A 14346-nucleotide genomic window follows, 5' to 3' on the forward strand; every position below is an offset into this window, starting at 1 on the left:
AACGTTGTCAATTAATCGATCAACGTTGTCACTGAAGTTATTCAGCACTGGGAGACAAATTAGTTACTTACTGTGCAATGATATTTGTCTCCAAGGGGAAGACAAGGAGGGAAGAATTTTTTTTTACATCCCAGGTTCCCAGACATCACAGAGTGTAACAAAGTACCCTTTGGTGCATGTTTTTAGACATAACATGAGTTTTTAGACTCATGGCCAAACCATGGCAGCCATGCAGGATGCAGCAATAATCGGTCTTGACCACAGCTATTGAGCCTACTGCTGGTTCCCTCATGGTGTCTCCTGACGAGGCCAGGTGGCAGGTGCCCTCGACCCCAATGTCGGATCACGGATGACCTACTGTCTAAACTAAAGCCTATGATGCAGCAGCATGCATGGGGCATATTAGTAACTCCCTCTCTCATGCTTGGCCTCTCAGTCTTCCTGCAGGAGGCTATGAGTGAAGACGCCGCCCACAGCCTCAGTGATGTTTCACTACAGGCCTTTGCTATTATGTCAAGAGAACTTGGGCATTTGATGTCTATTCTATTCTTTTCTTTTTTTTGTAATTTTTTTTTTTTATTTCTTTTTTTTCTGGCTTTTTTCTTCATAGTTCTCTAACGTTAGTCGTTCTTTCCTCAACGTTCAATTCTATAAACACTTGACCGATACCCATCAATGCACAGCGCTCTAGCATGTTCTGACTGTGAACACCTAAAGCTGAGGCTCAGACCGACCGACTGTTTTAGATTTTTGGCACATTTTCCCTTATGTTAGAATTTTTTTAATGTAAAAATAATGGTTGCAGATATAGAGGGGGGCGCCAAAACTAAACAGAGAACATTTTTTTTTTTTTTTTTTTTTTTTGGCGCCCCCCTCTGGGTGGCGCTCTAGGCGACCGCCTATATCGCCTGTAGGAAGGTCCGCCCCTGCACTGCCCTATGTCCAGTGGCGGACTGGCCATCGGGACGTTCGGGACGAATCCCGATGGGCCGGAACCGAAGTGGGCTGGTCCAAAAAAAAAATATATATATATATATATATATTTTTTTTTTGGGGGGGGCAGTGTGTGGGCCACTAATGTGGGCCGGTGTGTGGGCCACTAATGTGGGCCGGTGTGTGGGCCAGTGTGTGGGCCGGTGTGTGGGCCGGTGTGTGGGCCAGTATGTGGGCCAGTGTGTGGGCCAGTGTGTGGGCCAGTATGTGGGCCAGTGTGTGGGCCGGTGTGTGGGCCAGTGTGTGAGTCGGTGTGTGGGCCACTAATGTGGGCCAGTGTGTGGGCCGGTGTGTGGGCCAGTATGTGGGCCGGTGTGTGGGCCAGTATGTGGGCCATTGTGTGGGCCGGCAATAAAACAATAAACAAGTTGCATAAACTAAATCAGATTAAAAATGATCACAGTTCTGGTTTGCCTTAAGATGCAGTTTAAGATGGGTCTTGAACATGGAGTATGTAGGGCACTCTCTAATCACAACTGGTAGGCTATTCCAGTAGTTACCACCTTTAACAGAGAACACAGTTTTTGCAAAGGTAGTATACCGAAAAGGCACCTTACAGTCCCCTCTACTGATGGCCCTGGTGGTAATGCCAGTGTCTGCTTTCTGTTGGATGAACTCATTCAATGGGGGAGGGGCAAGTCCATGCAGAACCTTGTTGCATGTTATGTTTTTCTTACAGTGATGAAATGAAATTGGTTTCCTATCAAATACTTTTATGGCTTTTTTGTAGAGTAATTCTATTGGTGTAAGAGTAGTGACATATGAAAGAGACCAGTTGATAAAACAGTACTCGATGTGTGATAAAATCATTGAATGCAGAAACATCCTTGCAGCATTAACTGGCAGGCAGGGCCTGATCTGCCTGAAGTTTTCGATGTTAAACTTGACTGTTTGTCACTTTCTTCACATGACTTTTTGAAGGTCAATGTAGAGTCCAATGTGACCCCAAGATACTTGAATTAATGGGATCATCCTTATGTTCCCCGGGTCCTATGTTCCCCGCTTGATTGATTAATAGATTGACATTTTTATTAATTATTATTATTTTATTAATTATGAATGTCCGCCTTGTTTCTAACTGGTTAAGCTTAGGCCCTCTTTCGAACTGGTTACGGTTAGAGTTTGGAATCAGGGCTGGTGGTCTAGAAATTTCAATCAATCAAAGCGGGGGACATAGAACCCGGGGAACATAGAACCCGGGGAACATAGGACCCGGGGAACATAGACATGCTCCCGAATTAATGTACAATGTCCAGCTCCGCCTCTCCCAGAAACACATTAGAGTGAGTGACCTCTACTGGTGACTTTGTGAACATCATAGACACTGTTTTCTTGGTGTTAAGTGAAAGACATGCTTTTGTTTTTGTCTTGAATGAGACATGAGACATCAGTGAATGAGATTCACGTTTCCTCCCAACCGCGAGTAGGCCTAGAAGCGCAGAAATGGAGAACGAAAAAAAAAAAAAGTGGAGCTGAAAAAGCTAGAATAAAAAAACAAAAATTGCTAGTAAAAGACGCAGAACAATGTTTTAAAATTACAGACATGTTTAGTAGAGGAAGGGCTCTCGTTAGAGTAGCTGCTGCTGCTAATAATGATGAAGTTCAAGTGGAAGGAACCAACAGTAACATGACAGGTGCGTGCAGTAGCCTAGTGCATATTCTACTGTTGGTGTCTGCCGGTTCATGAGGGCTAGCTAGCCTATACTAGCTCTTGCAGTGATTTCAGTCATTCTATTACAAGACAATGTGCTTTCCGTATTCCTGATTCCTTACAGCACGTGGACATAAATAGTCGTGACTCGTGAAGTTTTTTCTCTGACTAAAAGTTTAGTTAGCAATGTTAGGACTAGTGCCCACCACAGCATCAGAAGCTAAAGTGCTAACCTAGAGAGCCAATCAGAACCTAGGATGGGCTGCAAATTAATCGGCTACTAATATTATAATAGTAAATACTAAAATAAAATACTATTATGTTCCCTTCCAAATTTTCATGTTGATATAATATTGGTAATCTAATTGATTGAATTGATTAGTTGCCATTTTACATGCTTAAATAAGATGTACCTTAGAATTCCCAACTGTTAGCCATGTTCTCGATATGATTAGTCTCATCTACATGTTTGTAAATAACCACAGCTAACTAGCTTAAGCTAACAACTCGGTCAACTACTACCCCGTAGTTAAACAAATGTGATTGCATATAACAGCTAACTGCTACAGCTAAGTTGGTAGTTAGCCTATTCCATTAATGTTGAATGTATTTATGAAGGTTGTTGATGGTGGTTGGCGCTGAATAGCAGACATGATTCCGTCAGTCTGCCACAGGGCAGCTGTGTTTGCTGATGCTGCTCATGACCACCAGTAGTGTGTGTGAGTGTGAATGCAGAGAGAGAGAGAGAGAGAGAGAGAGAGAGAGAGAGATGGCAAGCAGCCATGATGAAGTTGAGCTTCATCCAGTAGAATGAAAACGTTTATATAAAAGACTCCTAGATCATGACATTACTTTTCAAATTGTGTATTATAATGTGTATATTTTAGTGATGTCCGATATTATCGGCCTACCGATATTGGCATTAAAATGTGATATCGGAAATGATCGGTATCTGTTTTCAAAAAAAGAAAAATTTAATATCTTTATTTTTTATATTTATTTAACCTTTATTTACCCAGGCAAGCAAGTAAGAACAAATTCTGATTTTATTTATTGTCAAAAGTATGCATAATGTTTTGTTAATTCCACAACAAGAGATATGTAATGTTAATTACCTGAAATTATTCGTTTTTGGGGGGGGAAACCCTGCATATATTGGTATCGGTTGATATCGGTATCGGAAATTTAAGTGTTGGACTATATCGGATATCGGTAAAAAAGCCAATATCGAACATCCCTAGTATATTTGTATCTTCTTCCTTACTGCCCCCACTACTGGGTCCATCACTACTAGCACAGATTTCAACTTTATTTTCAATTCTAGTGAAGATAACATGTTTTTCTCTATTGGATGAAATGGTGCAGCGATAAAAACATTGTATTCAAACATTTTATTCAATAAAGCCTCAACAAAGTGTTGGAACAGCATACAGAATATAGATGTGATGTCAGTCTGAATCAGAGCATTCTCTGCCTCATTGCATTCTGAATAATCAGATTCCAATGAACCCTCAAATTCTGAAAATGGGAGTAGTCACCACTCACCAACTTCCCCATCTTCTCTAGTCACCCCCACACCTTCTATTTGACCCATGACTTCTCAGCAGAGCCCAGACAAAACTTCCCTTTTCCTATCAACTCTGCTAATACTGAGTCACTATTGAGAGAGAGAGAGAGAGAGAGAGAGAGAGAGAGAGAGAGAGAGAGAGAGAGAGAGAGAGACTGAGAGAGACTGAGAGAGACTGAGAGAGACTGAGACTCTTGGAATGGGTGTCTGGGAGGAAGTGGGGGGTCTTTCGATGTTGATTAAATGGCAAGCAACTAATGTCATGAGTGCCAAATTAAAGGACAATAAATCCAATCTAACTGAAATTGTGTAGCACAGACCTTTCTATAGATCAAAACCTCAATATTATTATGGTGTAGTTAATACTTCATGTATCCTTAATCCCTAGGCTAATGAGGCACTAAGATGTTACTAAAAAGTAAAAAGCCAAAGTAACGGAATATGTATGTGTGTGTGTGTGTGTGTGTGTGTGTGTGTGTGCACTGTGCACGAGTGCACATCTAGGGGCGGGGTGTAGATTTGGTCTCCCTGATGTTGACTCCTTAGCCACAGCCTTGGGTTGTTTAATACTGGACAAGTGTTTCATAACGGCCGTTGTGTGGGCCGGTTTCGGGGCCGGTGCGTGGGCCGGTGTGTGGGCTGGTGCGTCTGAATGTCCCGGGCTGAATTTGTGTCCCAGTCCGCCACTGCCTTGCCCACTGCACCACCTAGTTTCACCCAGCTGAGTTTGTTATTTGAGCCGAAGAGAATGGACTCTGTTTTGCCCATGTGTAATGATAGTTTGTTATCAGCGAGCCATATGCAGATTTTGCCTAGTTCCGTCAAGTTCATCTTTATGCGGATGACACTATTGTTTATTGTATTGCTGACTCTGTACAACTAGCCATTGAGAACCCGCTACTCTTATTTAATGCTCTGCAAGATGCACTTATTGCCTTAAGCCTGTACTTAATGCAAGCAAAACTAAATTCATGATGTTCTCAAGAGTTACAGAATACAAATATCTTGGCATCTGGCTTGATGATAAATCAAATCAAATCAAGTTTATTTATAGGGCCCGACAACACACGTTAATGTCCCTATGGGCCGTACAGGTCTTCTTTAAACAAGTCAAGAAGAAAACATAACAATAAGTCAAGAACAGAACAAGAACACCATAAGGTCCAAACATTTTTAGATGAATGCAAATAAATGAAAGAATGCAAGCACTCCCAGACATACCCCACGCGAAGGTAAGGAAAAACTCACTAAAACCTAACAATAGGGAAAAAAGCTCCACAGGCAGTGTGGAGGAGAGAAACCTTAGAAGGGCCATTCAAGGGGGGATCTCCCTTCTTAGATGTTGGTGATAGTAGTGTTGCAGACGGACAGTTGGTAAGCATGCACTCATGTGTGTAGTGAAACACAGATGAGTGCATGCAATAGCAACTGAACATTTTGAAAGATTAAAGATAGAGCTAATAGCGATAGCAACTGAACATTTTGAAAGATTAAAGATAGAGCTGATAGCGGATCTATTTGAGGCACAGGGGCGGCGCAAAGAGGGTCACGTCCTCCCCGTCTTAGTCACGGGACATTCAACACTCCGGTCGTTGCTCAGGGACAGCCGGAGACAGGGAGATAGGGGGCGGCGCAGAGAGGGTCGCGAACTCCCCGACATCATCGCGGGACATCCGGCACTCCGGTCACCACTACGATAATTACCATATAGACAATCATGGTAGTAAATTGCAGCAAAGAATTGTCTTCTTGTACAGGAACACAACCAGCGTCCCAGTGATTAGCAGAAAGAGGGGCATTGAAGCAGTGTTTTTCCATCTGTCTTGGACTATGAAGATGTGATCTATAGATGTGCTGCTCCTTCTACTCTGAAGCATCTAGACACGGTCTGTCACTCTGCTCTCAGATTCATTATAGATATGACACATTAAAGTGGGTTACTTGTTCCCCTCTGGCAGAGAGGTGAAATAAACATTGGTATCTGTTTATCTTTAAGGCCATTGCCGGGAAATGACCACCTTATATGACAATGTTGCTAGATTTTAACCATGGACCCTATCTGTCACACGCTCAGATCACTGGCTTATGCTGACGGTCCCCATAGTAACAGACTGAGCTTGTCAGCCTTTTGTTTCAATGCTCCAGCTTCATGGAATGATCTTTAACTATTGCTAAAAATCAATGCCCCACTAACCCATGGACAGAACTTTGCTCTTCTCTGTTTACATTTTTTTTTATTGACTTGTTTATATATTGTCTAATTTCTCTAAGCTGATATTATTTTCCTTATCTTCATTTTGTGTTTGTACCGTTTTAATATGCCTATAATTCCTTCTCATTCTTGTCTTATCGTTGTAAATGGGAGTTTGCTCTCAATGATGAATGGTCCTTGAGATTCAATAAAATAAAAATTCTATAATGAAATATAGTCATTGTTTACCTAAGCATTAGATCACTCGTGGTTAGTTATTGGATATAATTCTGTCAACAATGTTCAATGTTGCTAAGGCCAGTTGTCACGTATAGAGGACAGGAGTGTGTGTGTGTGTGTGTGTGTGTGTGTGTGTGTGTGTGTGTGTGTGTGTGTGTGTGTGTGTGTGTGTGTGTGTGTGTGTGTGTGTGTGTGTGTGTGTGTGTGTGTGAGATGTTGACATGGGTCAGACTCATCCCACATGGATAATCAAAGCAGGACGAGAGAGAGAGAGAGAGAGAGAGAGAGAGAGAGAGAGAGAGAGAGAGACAGAGACAGAGAGAGAGAGAGAAACAGAGAGACAGAGAGAGAGAACGAGAGAGAGAGAGAGAGAGAGAGAGAGAGAGAGAGAGAGAGAGAGAGAGAGAGAGAGAGAGAGAGAGAGAGAGAGAGAGAGAGAGAGAGAGAGAGAGATTATGTCATTATGTCATGGAGTCATTCAACCATAGGAAACAGGCAGTTTGATCACTCCAGGTCGTTTTGACCAGGCATTCCAGCCCAAGGCTTGCGGGTTTTACACCAAACAAATAGCCCATTGTGCATCATCCCTAGTAGTAGCTCGTTAACAGTCTCTCCACGGGACTTCACAGTAAGTCAGCGCACAACTCCGGTATGGTATGGAGTTCACTGGATGCGTGCTTGAGGCGGCTAGGCACTATAGTGACAAGTAAAAAATTCATAGATTGGTAGAATATTAACTTGAAGAGACGCTCTTCTTTTTTCTTTTTCTTTTTTTTTTTTACAAGTGTGTGGTTTTGCACTTGTGCCTTCAGAGACGAGAGGGGGACGGACTTGGATGCGCTTCAAGACCTGTCGATGCTACAGTAGAGGATCCAAAAACACTGAGGACATGGGGAAGGTAATTCAGTGCTTTCTAAAAAATACATTTTCCCAGTAAGTAGCCTATGCCTTTCTATGTTCTTATTTCCAAGACAGGGTGTGTTGCTTGTTGAGCAATCGAATGTAAAGTACAAAAATAAAAAAAATAAAACAATGTGTGAAGGACGTACGCGTGGAGATATAGTTGCTCAAAAGAGGCGGAGGGCGTTTCGAATACTTTGACCGTATTGGGCTGTTTGTGGACGAAATGTTCACACAATTTAGGCCCAACTGTTTCGTCAACTTTTTCGATCAAATAAATGTATTTGTTATTTATCAACAACACCGGCGGCAGCCACATCGCCAATGTACCTATATTCACTTAGTGATGCAAGCGGCGCATCCATGTCGGCATGAACCATATGGAGGACTATAATTGCAAAACGCAACACACCGATTGCTTAATAATAATAATAATTACATCACTTGTTGCCAAATGTTTTTGCCGCCAGGCCGGCTACTCGTTGTGTCACGAGTCACCTCCTAAAGATGATAGGACCTCATTAGAAAAAGTTTGCGTGTAGGTCTATGAATGCGTTTAATACGAAATCTATTTCTGTCATTGCCTAAGTAGTCAATGGGGATTTTCCTGACATGAACATTATGGACTTGCCTTTATTGTTGTTGTTGTTGTTGTTGTTGTTGTTGTTGTTGTTGTTGTTGTTGTTGTTGTCGTTTTTTCTTGTTTATAGATTTTCTTGGTATTAATCATGCCCTCATCACTATTAACAAAAACAAGTTAATACACCCTCTCTCTCTCTCTCTCTCTCTCTCTCTCTCTCTCTCTCTCTCTCTCTCTCTCTCTCTCTCTCTCTCTCTCTCTCCCCCCCCCCAGAAACTATGTGGGACCAACTACCCTCTCAGCATCGCCTTCATAGTGGTGAATGAGTTCTGTGAACGCTTCTCCTATTATGGCATGAAAGGTATTTGTTCATCCGTTAGCTCCTATATGATACGTTAATCTTCAACACTCTTATCAATACTATTAATTTCCCCAGAGATCTGCCTATCATCCCATGGCATCAGGGATGATGGATGACACACCAACACCCTGTGTCTTGCATCGGTTAACAGGCTGTCAAGTCAACCATGTCAATCAAACAGAGAGACCACTGTCAGAAACACCTGCTGTCTCTATCCCCCTTCCTGCTCTCACATGATCTGTCTATCCCACTTCCTCCTTAATGTCACATGCATATGTCATGTGTACACGCGCACGCACACACACACACACACACACGCACGCACGCACACACACACACACACACACACACACACACACACACACACACACACACACACACACACACACACACACACACACACACACACACACACACACACACACACACACACACACACACACACACACACACACACACACACACACACACACACACACACACACACACACACACACACACACACACACACACACACACACACACACACACACACACACACACACACACACACACACACACACACACACACACACACACACACACACACACACACACACACACACACACACACACACACATGCACACACGGATGCCCGAACACTATTGAGAGACCAGTGGCTTTTCTTTTTGCATTTTCCCCCCTTTCTCCCATCTGCCCACTTTATCGTTATGCCAATTCCCTTCTTGGTCGTTGCGCTGTCCTACTCTCGGTCTGGGGAGAGTGTAATCGACCACATGCCTCCTCCGAGCTATAGGAGTTTCACTGGGAGAGAATAACGTGCACATAGGTTTATGCTATCTCCCCCAGATCCTGTCCCTGCTGAATAGGTGCCCTCACCGACCAGTGTAGGGGAGTCGCTGTTGCAGCGACCAGGACTCATAAAACACTATCACTTGTGTTCATAAGCCAGAGGCTGACTTATTCCATAACCAGTGACTTCTAATAATTTTTGTACAGCAAATAACTGACTCACCACCGTCTCTGTTTGTCTGCGTAACACAGCGGTGCTGACGCTTTACTTCATCAACTACCTGCACTGGAACCAGGACCTGTCCACAGCCGTCTACCATGCCTTCTCCAGTCTCTGCTATTTCACACCCATCCTGGGGGCCCTCATCGCTGACTCCTGGCTGGGCAAGTACAAGTGAGTGTTTGTCCACATCAGGATAAAATCAGAATACAAATATCTTTTGTTCACCAAGTAGGATTTGTAGGTACAGTATAGGTACCATTTATCTTGGTGCATCGACAGAGACCACCTGACTCTATACTATTTTGATACTTGGGCCATGATACGATAACATTGCGATTCTTAATGTCCTATTATGTTACAGTAAGTAATGTGATCTACTGTGATATAAATGGTAAATAGTAAATGGTGCATTTATATAGCGCATGCACTGCCACTGTTAGCGTTATTAAAGGAATAGTTCAGATTCGTTTTCCTTTTAAACCTAGCCCCTTTTCTACTTGTGATCTTATCAATGATGATGTTGATTGGTAGAATCATTTCTCAGCTCAATCCATGCTGTTCCCCACTCTAAGTCAGACTAGTTAGCCACAAACCAATGCAATGTCAATGGGGTCGAGCTCTTGTCTGTACAAGCTGACAGAGGCTCACTGAAATGTACTCCACAGTGCAACACAAAGTAGATTTCAGTGAGCTTTAGTCAGCTTGTGCAGACAGGAGCTTGACTCCATTGACTTTGCATTGGTTTGCGACTAACCATCTGGAGCTAATATGAGGAACAGCATGGATTCTTGTGCTGAGAAAGGACTCTACTGATCAATATCATCATTGATGATATTAAAAAAAAAAGGCTAGGGTTACACCAATCTGAACTAGCCCTTTAACACCACCGACTGGAGCCACCCATACTATGTATGCACTCATAATGAGCCTATTGTTAGGTGCTTCTAATATATGTTTTTATGAAATGGCATATTATGTACATTATTTCAGTTTGCATGAGCAAATATAAGTAGACATTTTAACCAATTAGCTGGCAAGTCATGAGGTGTGTAAAAGCGTTCCTGAGGACAGATCAACCTTCTTTATCCTTAGTACTTATAATGTCAGTATTTAGTACTTACTTAGTACTTATTCATTATAATGCTACTTTTATATTTTAGCTACAAGAATTTGAGCCTTGTCTACTCTCGCACTTGTTGTCAGTCACTCTGGATAAGATGTCCGTTAAATGACTACAATGTGAAAACTAACGCTAATCCATCCTTACTTGGCAAACCATATGTATCCTACAGAGGAGATGGATGAAACATACTGTTTGTTCCCCACAGGACCATCATTTACCTGTCTGTGGTCTATGTCATTGGCCATGTGGTGAAGTCTGTTGGGGCCATTCCGACTGTGGGAAGCACCACTGTACACATGTGAGCAGTTTGCGTTCATCTTTAACTCAGCTAGCAGGAATGGAGGGTAAAGGTCATAGGGAACACTGTAGGGTTGGGCGATAACTCTGATGATAACAACCACATGTTAACTGAAATTTCTCTCAAAAGCCTCTTTCAGACATGCACTGGACGCCTGGCCTCAACTGCATGTTAATCGGACATATAGTAGGCCTATGTCTCTGAACGCAAACATTACAATTATTCCATGCAGAGTTTACCCCCCCCCCCCCCGCAGCATCCTAGTCCTAAATCTGCGTAATTACCAACTGTGCCCATGTCCGAACACAAGCAGATAATTGTTCTCCGTATTCACGCAGAGTGAGCATATAGATTAATATGATGAATCATGTTCCATAATGCAACTATGTTGCGTACAGCTGGCCTTTTCAGCGCTAATAGTTCAAAGAAAACATATGGGTGGTGGATAAAGTGTACATCTCTGTTATCTTCATTCAATGTCATGCCCGACCAGGGACAAGACACGCAAGGTATTTGTCTCGTCAATATTTGTGAGTTTGTGAGGTGCACCCAATATGTTCCAAAAGTGACAGTGTGGAGGCAATAATAATTTGTTCAATAATCCTTTGAAACAGGAGATTTTTTTAAAATATCAAGTCAAGATGATATGCTGGCCAGTTTGCTCCACTGTCTGCTGGGATGAGAGATATGAAATGCGGTTTGCTCATCATCCAAAAACATTTACATAAAATAAGCAATTTATATACAGTTTCACAGTGTTGCACTGTACAGAACACCGTTGGCTGCTTACTTCACTTTGTACAGAATAGCGTTGAATGATCCTTATTTAATTTAATTTCAAATCTTTATTTAACTTGAAGAAAGTTGAGGTTGCCCTTATTTGCAAGATGTGGAGTTACATGCCAGTTATATAAATATTAGTGCTGTCAATCGATTAAAATATTTAATCTGATTAATCGCATGATTGTCCATAGTTAACTCGCGATTAATCGCAAATTAATCGCATTTCTTTTCTTTTCTAAATCTACCTTAAACTGATATTTTTCAAGTTTTAATACTCTTATCAACATGAGAGTCAACAAATGCTTGCTTTATGCAACCATTTAACACAAAAGGATGACCCTCATGCATTGCAAATTTGCATCAAATTCAAAACAGAGTGCACAAAAATAACTTAAAAGAAAATAATAATTTAAAACAATGAATAAAGTGTGCATGAAATAATAGGGGAAAGAAAACGCTAGGAACTTGTTACATTCACTCACACAAGGGCTGAGGACTCACCCCCCCCCCCCCCCTCTCTCCCACACTCTCCCAGCTCTCTTTCTCTCTTGCCCCTTCCTCATCTCTATCACCCCCCCTCTCTCTCTCTCTCTCTATCTCTCACACACACACACACACACACACACACACACACACACACACACACACACACACACACACACACACACACACACACACACACACACACACACACACACACACACACACACACACACACACACACACACACACACACACACACACACACACTTTGAGTCAGAAACAAACATTGTATCAATGAGAGTATCAATAATACACCTGAGTGAAGTCTAGTAAAAAAAAGTTTAAAAAAAAATAAAAAAGTGTATTATTATTATTTTCTTTTACTTTGACAGCCTTAATAAATATCTAAAATGATGATCTTCCGTATACAGGCAGAGGTAGGCTTTCTTGCATCATGCCCTCGCTCTACCATAGGTGCCATTCCTCATGTCTGAAAAGGGACTGTGTTTTAGTTTGATATTACACTTTACATTATCATGCAGTTCAGGGCAATGCACCGCAATTGATCTATCTCAAACAAAACAAAGAAATGCGTGATTGGAGGATCAAGAAAAGAGGGCAGGGTTTGAGATAGGTCAATTGGATTATTTATCTTGTGATGTTGCATATGCGAACAGATATCATTCATGATACCAGAAATTCCAGATAATTATCATGATAGGAATTGATTTCATGTCGCCCAGCCCAAGATCATAGTCAGAGGCAGCCAGCAGGTCTATATCAGATCATAGTACATTAGTCAGAGATATGTCTGTATCAAAACACAGAGTATGCAGCATAGAGTCCATGTCTAGACAGCCGCCTCATACTCTCTGTGTATGTATGTGTGTGTGTGTCTGTACCTCTTTGTGTGTGTGTCTGTACCTCTTTGTGTGTGTGTCTGTACCTCTTTGTGTGTGTGTCTGTACCTCTTTGTGTGTGTGTCTGTACCTCTTTGTGTGTGTGTGTGTGTGTGTGTGTGTGTGTGTGTGTGTGTGTGTGTGTGTGTGTGTGTGTGTGTGTGTGTGTGTGTGTGTGTGTGTGTGTGTGTGTGTGTGTGTGTGTGTGTGTGTGTGTGTGTGTGTGTGTGTGTGTGCGTGCGTGCGTGCGTGCGTGCGTGCGTGCGTGCATGCGTGCGTGTGTGTTTATGTCCCAGTGTGTTGTCCATGGTAGGTCTAATCCTTATAGCCTTTGGGACGGGAGGCATTAAACCCTGCGTGGCAGCTTTTGGAGGAGACCAATTTGACGAGGAGCATGTAAGACACCATGTTACTACTTTGAACCCTAAGGTAACATGTAGTTAGATGATTGAAGGACATTAAAGATGCACCAGCAGAGAATGTTGATGATTTGAAATGAGGACAGCGTAGATTCAACCATGTGCAATTGTGAGGAATAAGCACATACTTCTGTGGTTGAGGTTCTCATCACCAGCCTGATGGCAGTGATGAAAGAATCTTACTAAGTACCTTTACTACCACAAATAACGATACAAGTCACTTTTGAAATTGCACTTGTTTAGTCAAATCACGTGGAGTGTGAACGTTACTAGGAAGACTAGTGCAATACCTCCATTTGTCTTTGATTAGGTCTTTGGTTAGTACTTGTAGTTATAATTTGCAGATGAAAAGCCTTTCAAACATTGCTAAAAATGTCAATTTGTCAACAATGTCAAATGTTATTTGTGACAAGGTCTCACATTATAAACAGAACAAAAAACTAAAGAATTAGGCATTTTAACATTCTCACAGGCTTTGTTCGTCACCTGTCTCTGCTGCTCTCTCTCCCCACAGGTGAATGAGAGGAGGAAGTTTTTTTCCATCTTTTACATGTCGATCAACGCTGGGAGCGTCTTATCCACCGTCATCACGCCCATGCTGAGAGGTCGGTGTTTGCTGTGTCTCTGCTGAAAGCTGCAGTACAGTAGGGATAGTTAAGATTTTTGGAACCATAGCAATAGTTGCTACTTTCCATTGATGTTGTTGATTAGTACAAGATTCCTTTCTCGGCACAATCCGTGTTGCTCCTCATACTAGCTCCAGTTAGTTAGCCACACACTCATGCAGTTTCAATGGGGTCAAGTTCCTGTCTCTACAAGGTGAATGATGCTCACTGAAATGT

General features: G+C 42.2%; 1 protein-coding gene across 1 annotated transcript in view; it reads left to right on the top strand.

Annotated features, from left to right (window-relative positions):
• The window catches only part of slc15a2 (solute carrier family 15 member 2), a gene marked incomplete at its 5' end in the record, with an annotated part of 130554 nt that overhangs the window by 19623 nt on the left and 96585 nt on the right, over positions 1-14346 (top strand). Inside the window, 5 exons of the mRNA XM_084311335.1 lie at positions 8396-8483; positions 9529-9670; positions 10828-10920; positions 13382-13481; positions 14019-14109. Of these exons, the coding sequence (XP_084167461.1) occupies positions 8396-8483; positions 9529-9670; positions 10828-10920; positions 13382-13481; positions 14019-14109 (514 nt within the window). The remainder of the gene's footprint in view (positions 1-8395; positions 8484-9528; positions 9671-10827; positions 10921-13381; positions 13482-14018; positions 14110-14346) is intronic.

This window comes from Notolepis coatsorum, assembly GCF_963971535.1.
Source record: "Notolepis coatsorum genome assembly, chromosome: 3".
NCBI classification, from domain to species: Eukaryota; Metazoa; Chordata; class Actinopteri; order Aulopiformes; family Paralepididae; genus Notolepis; species Notolepis coatsorum.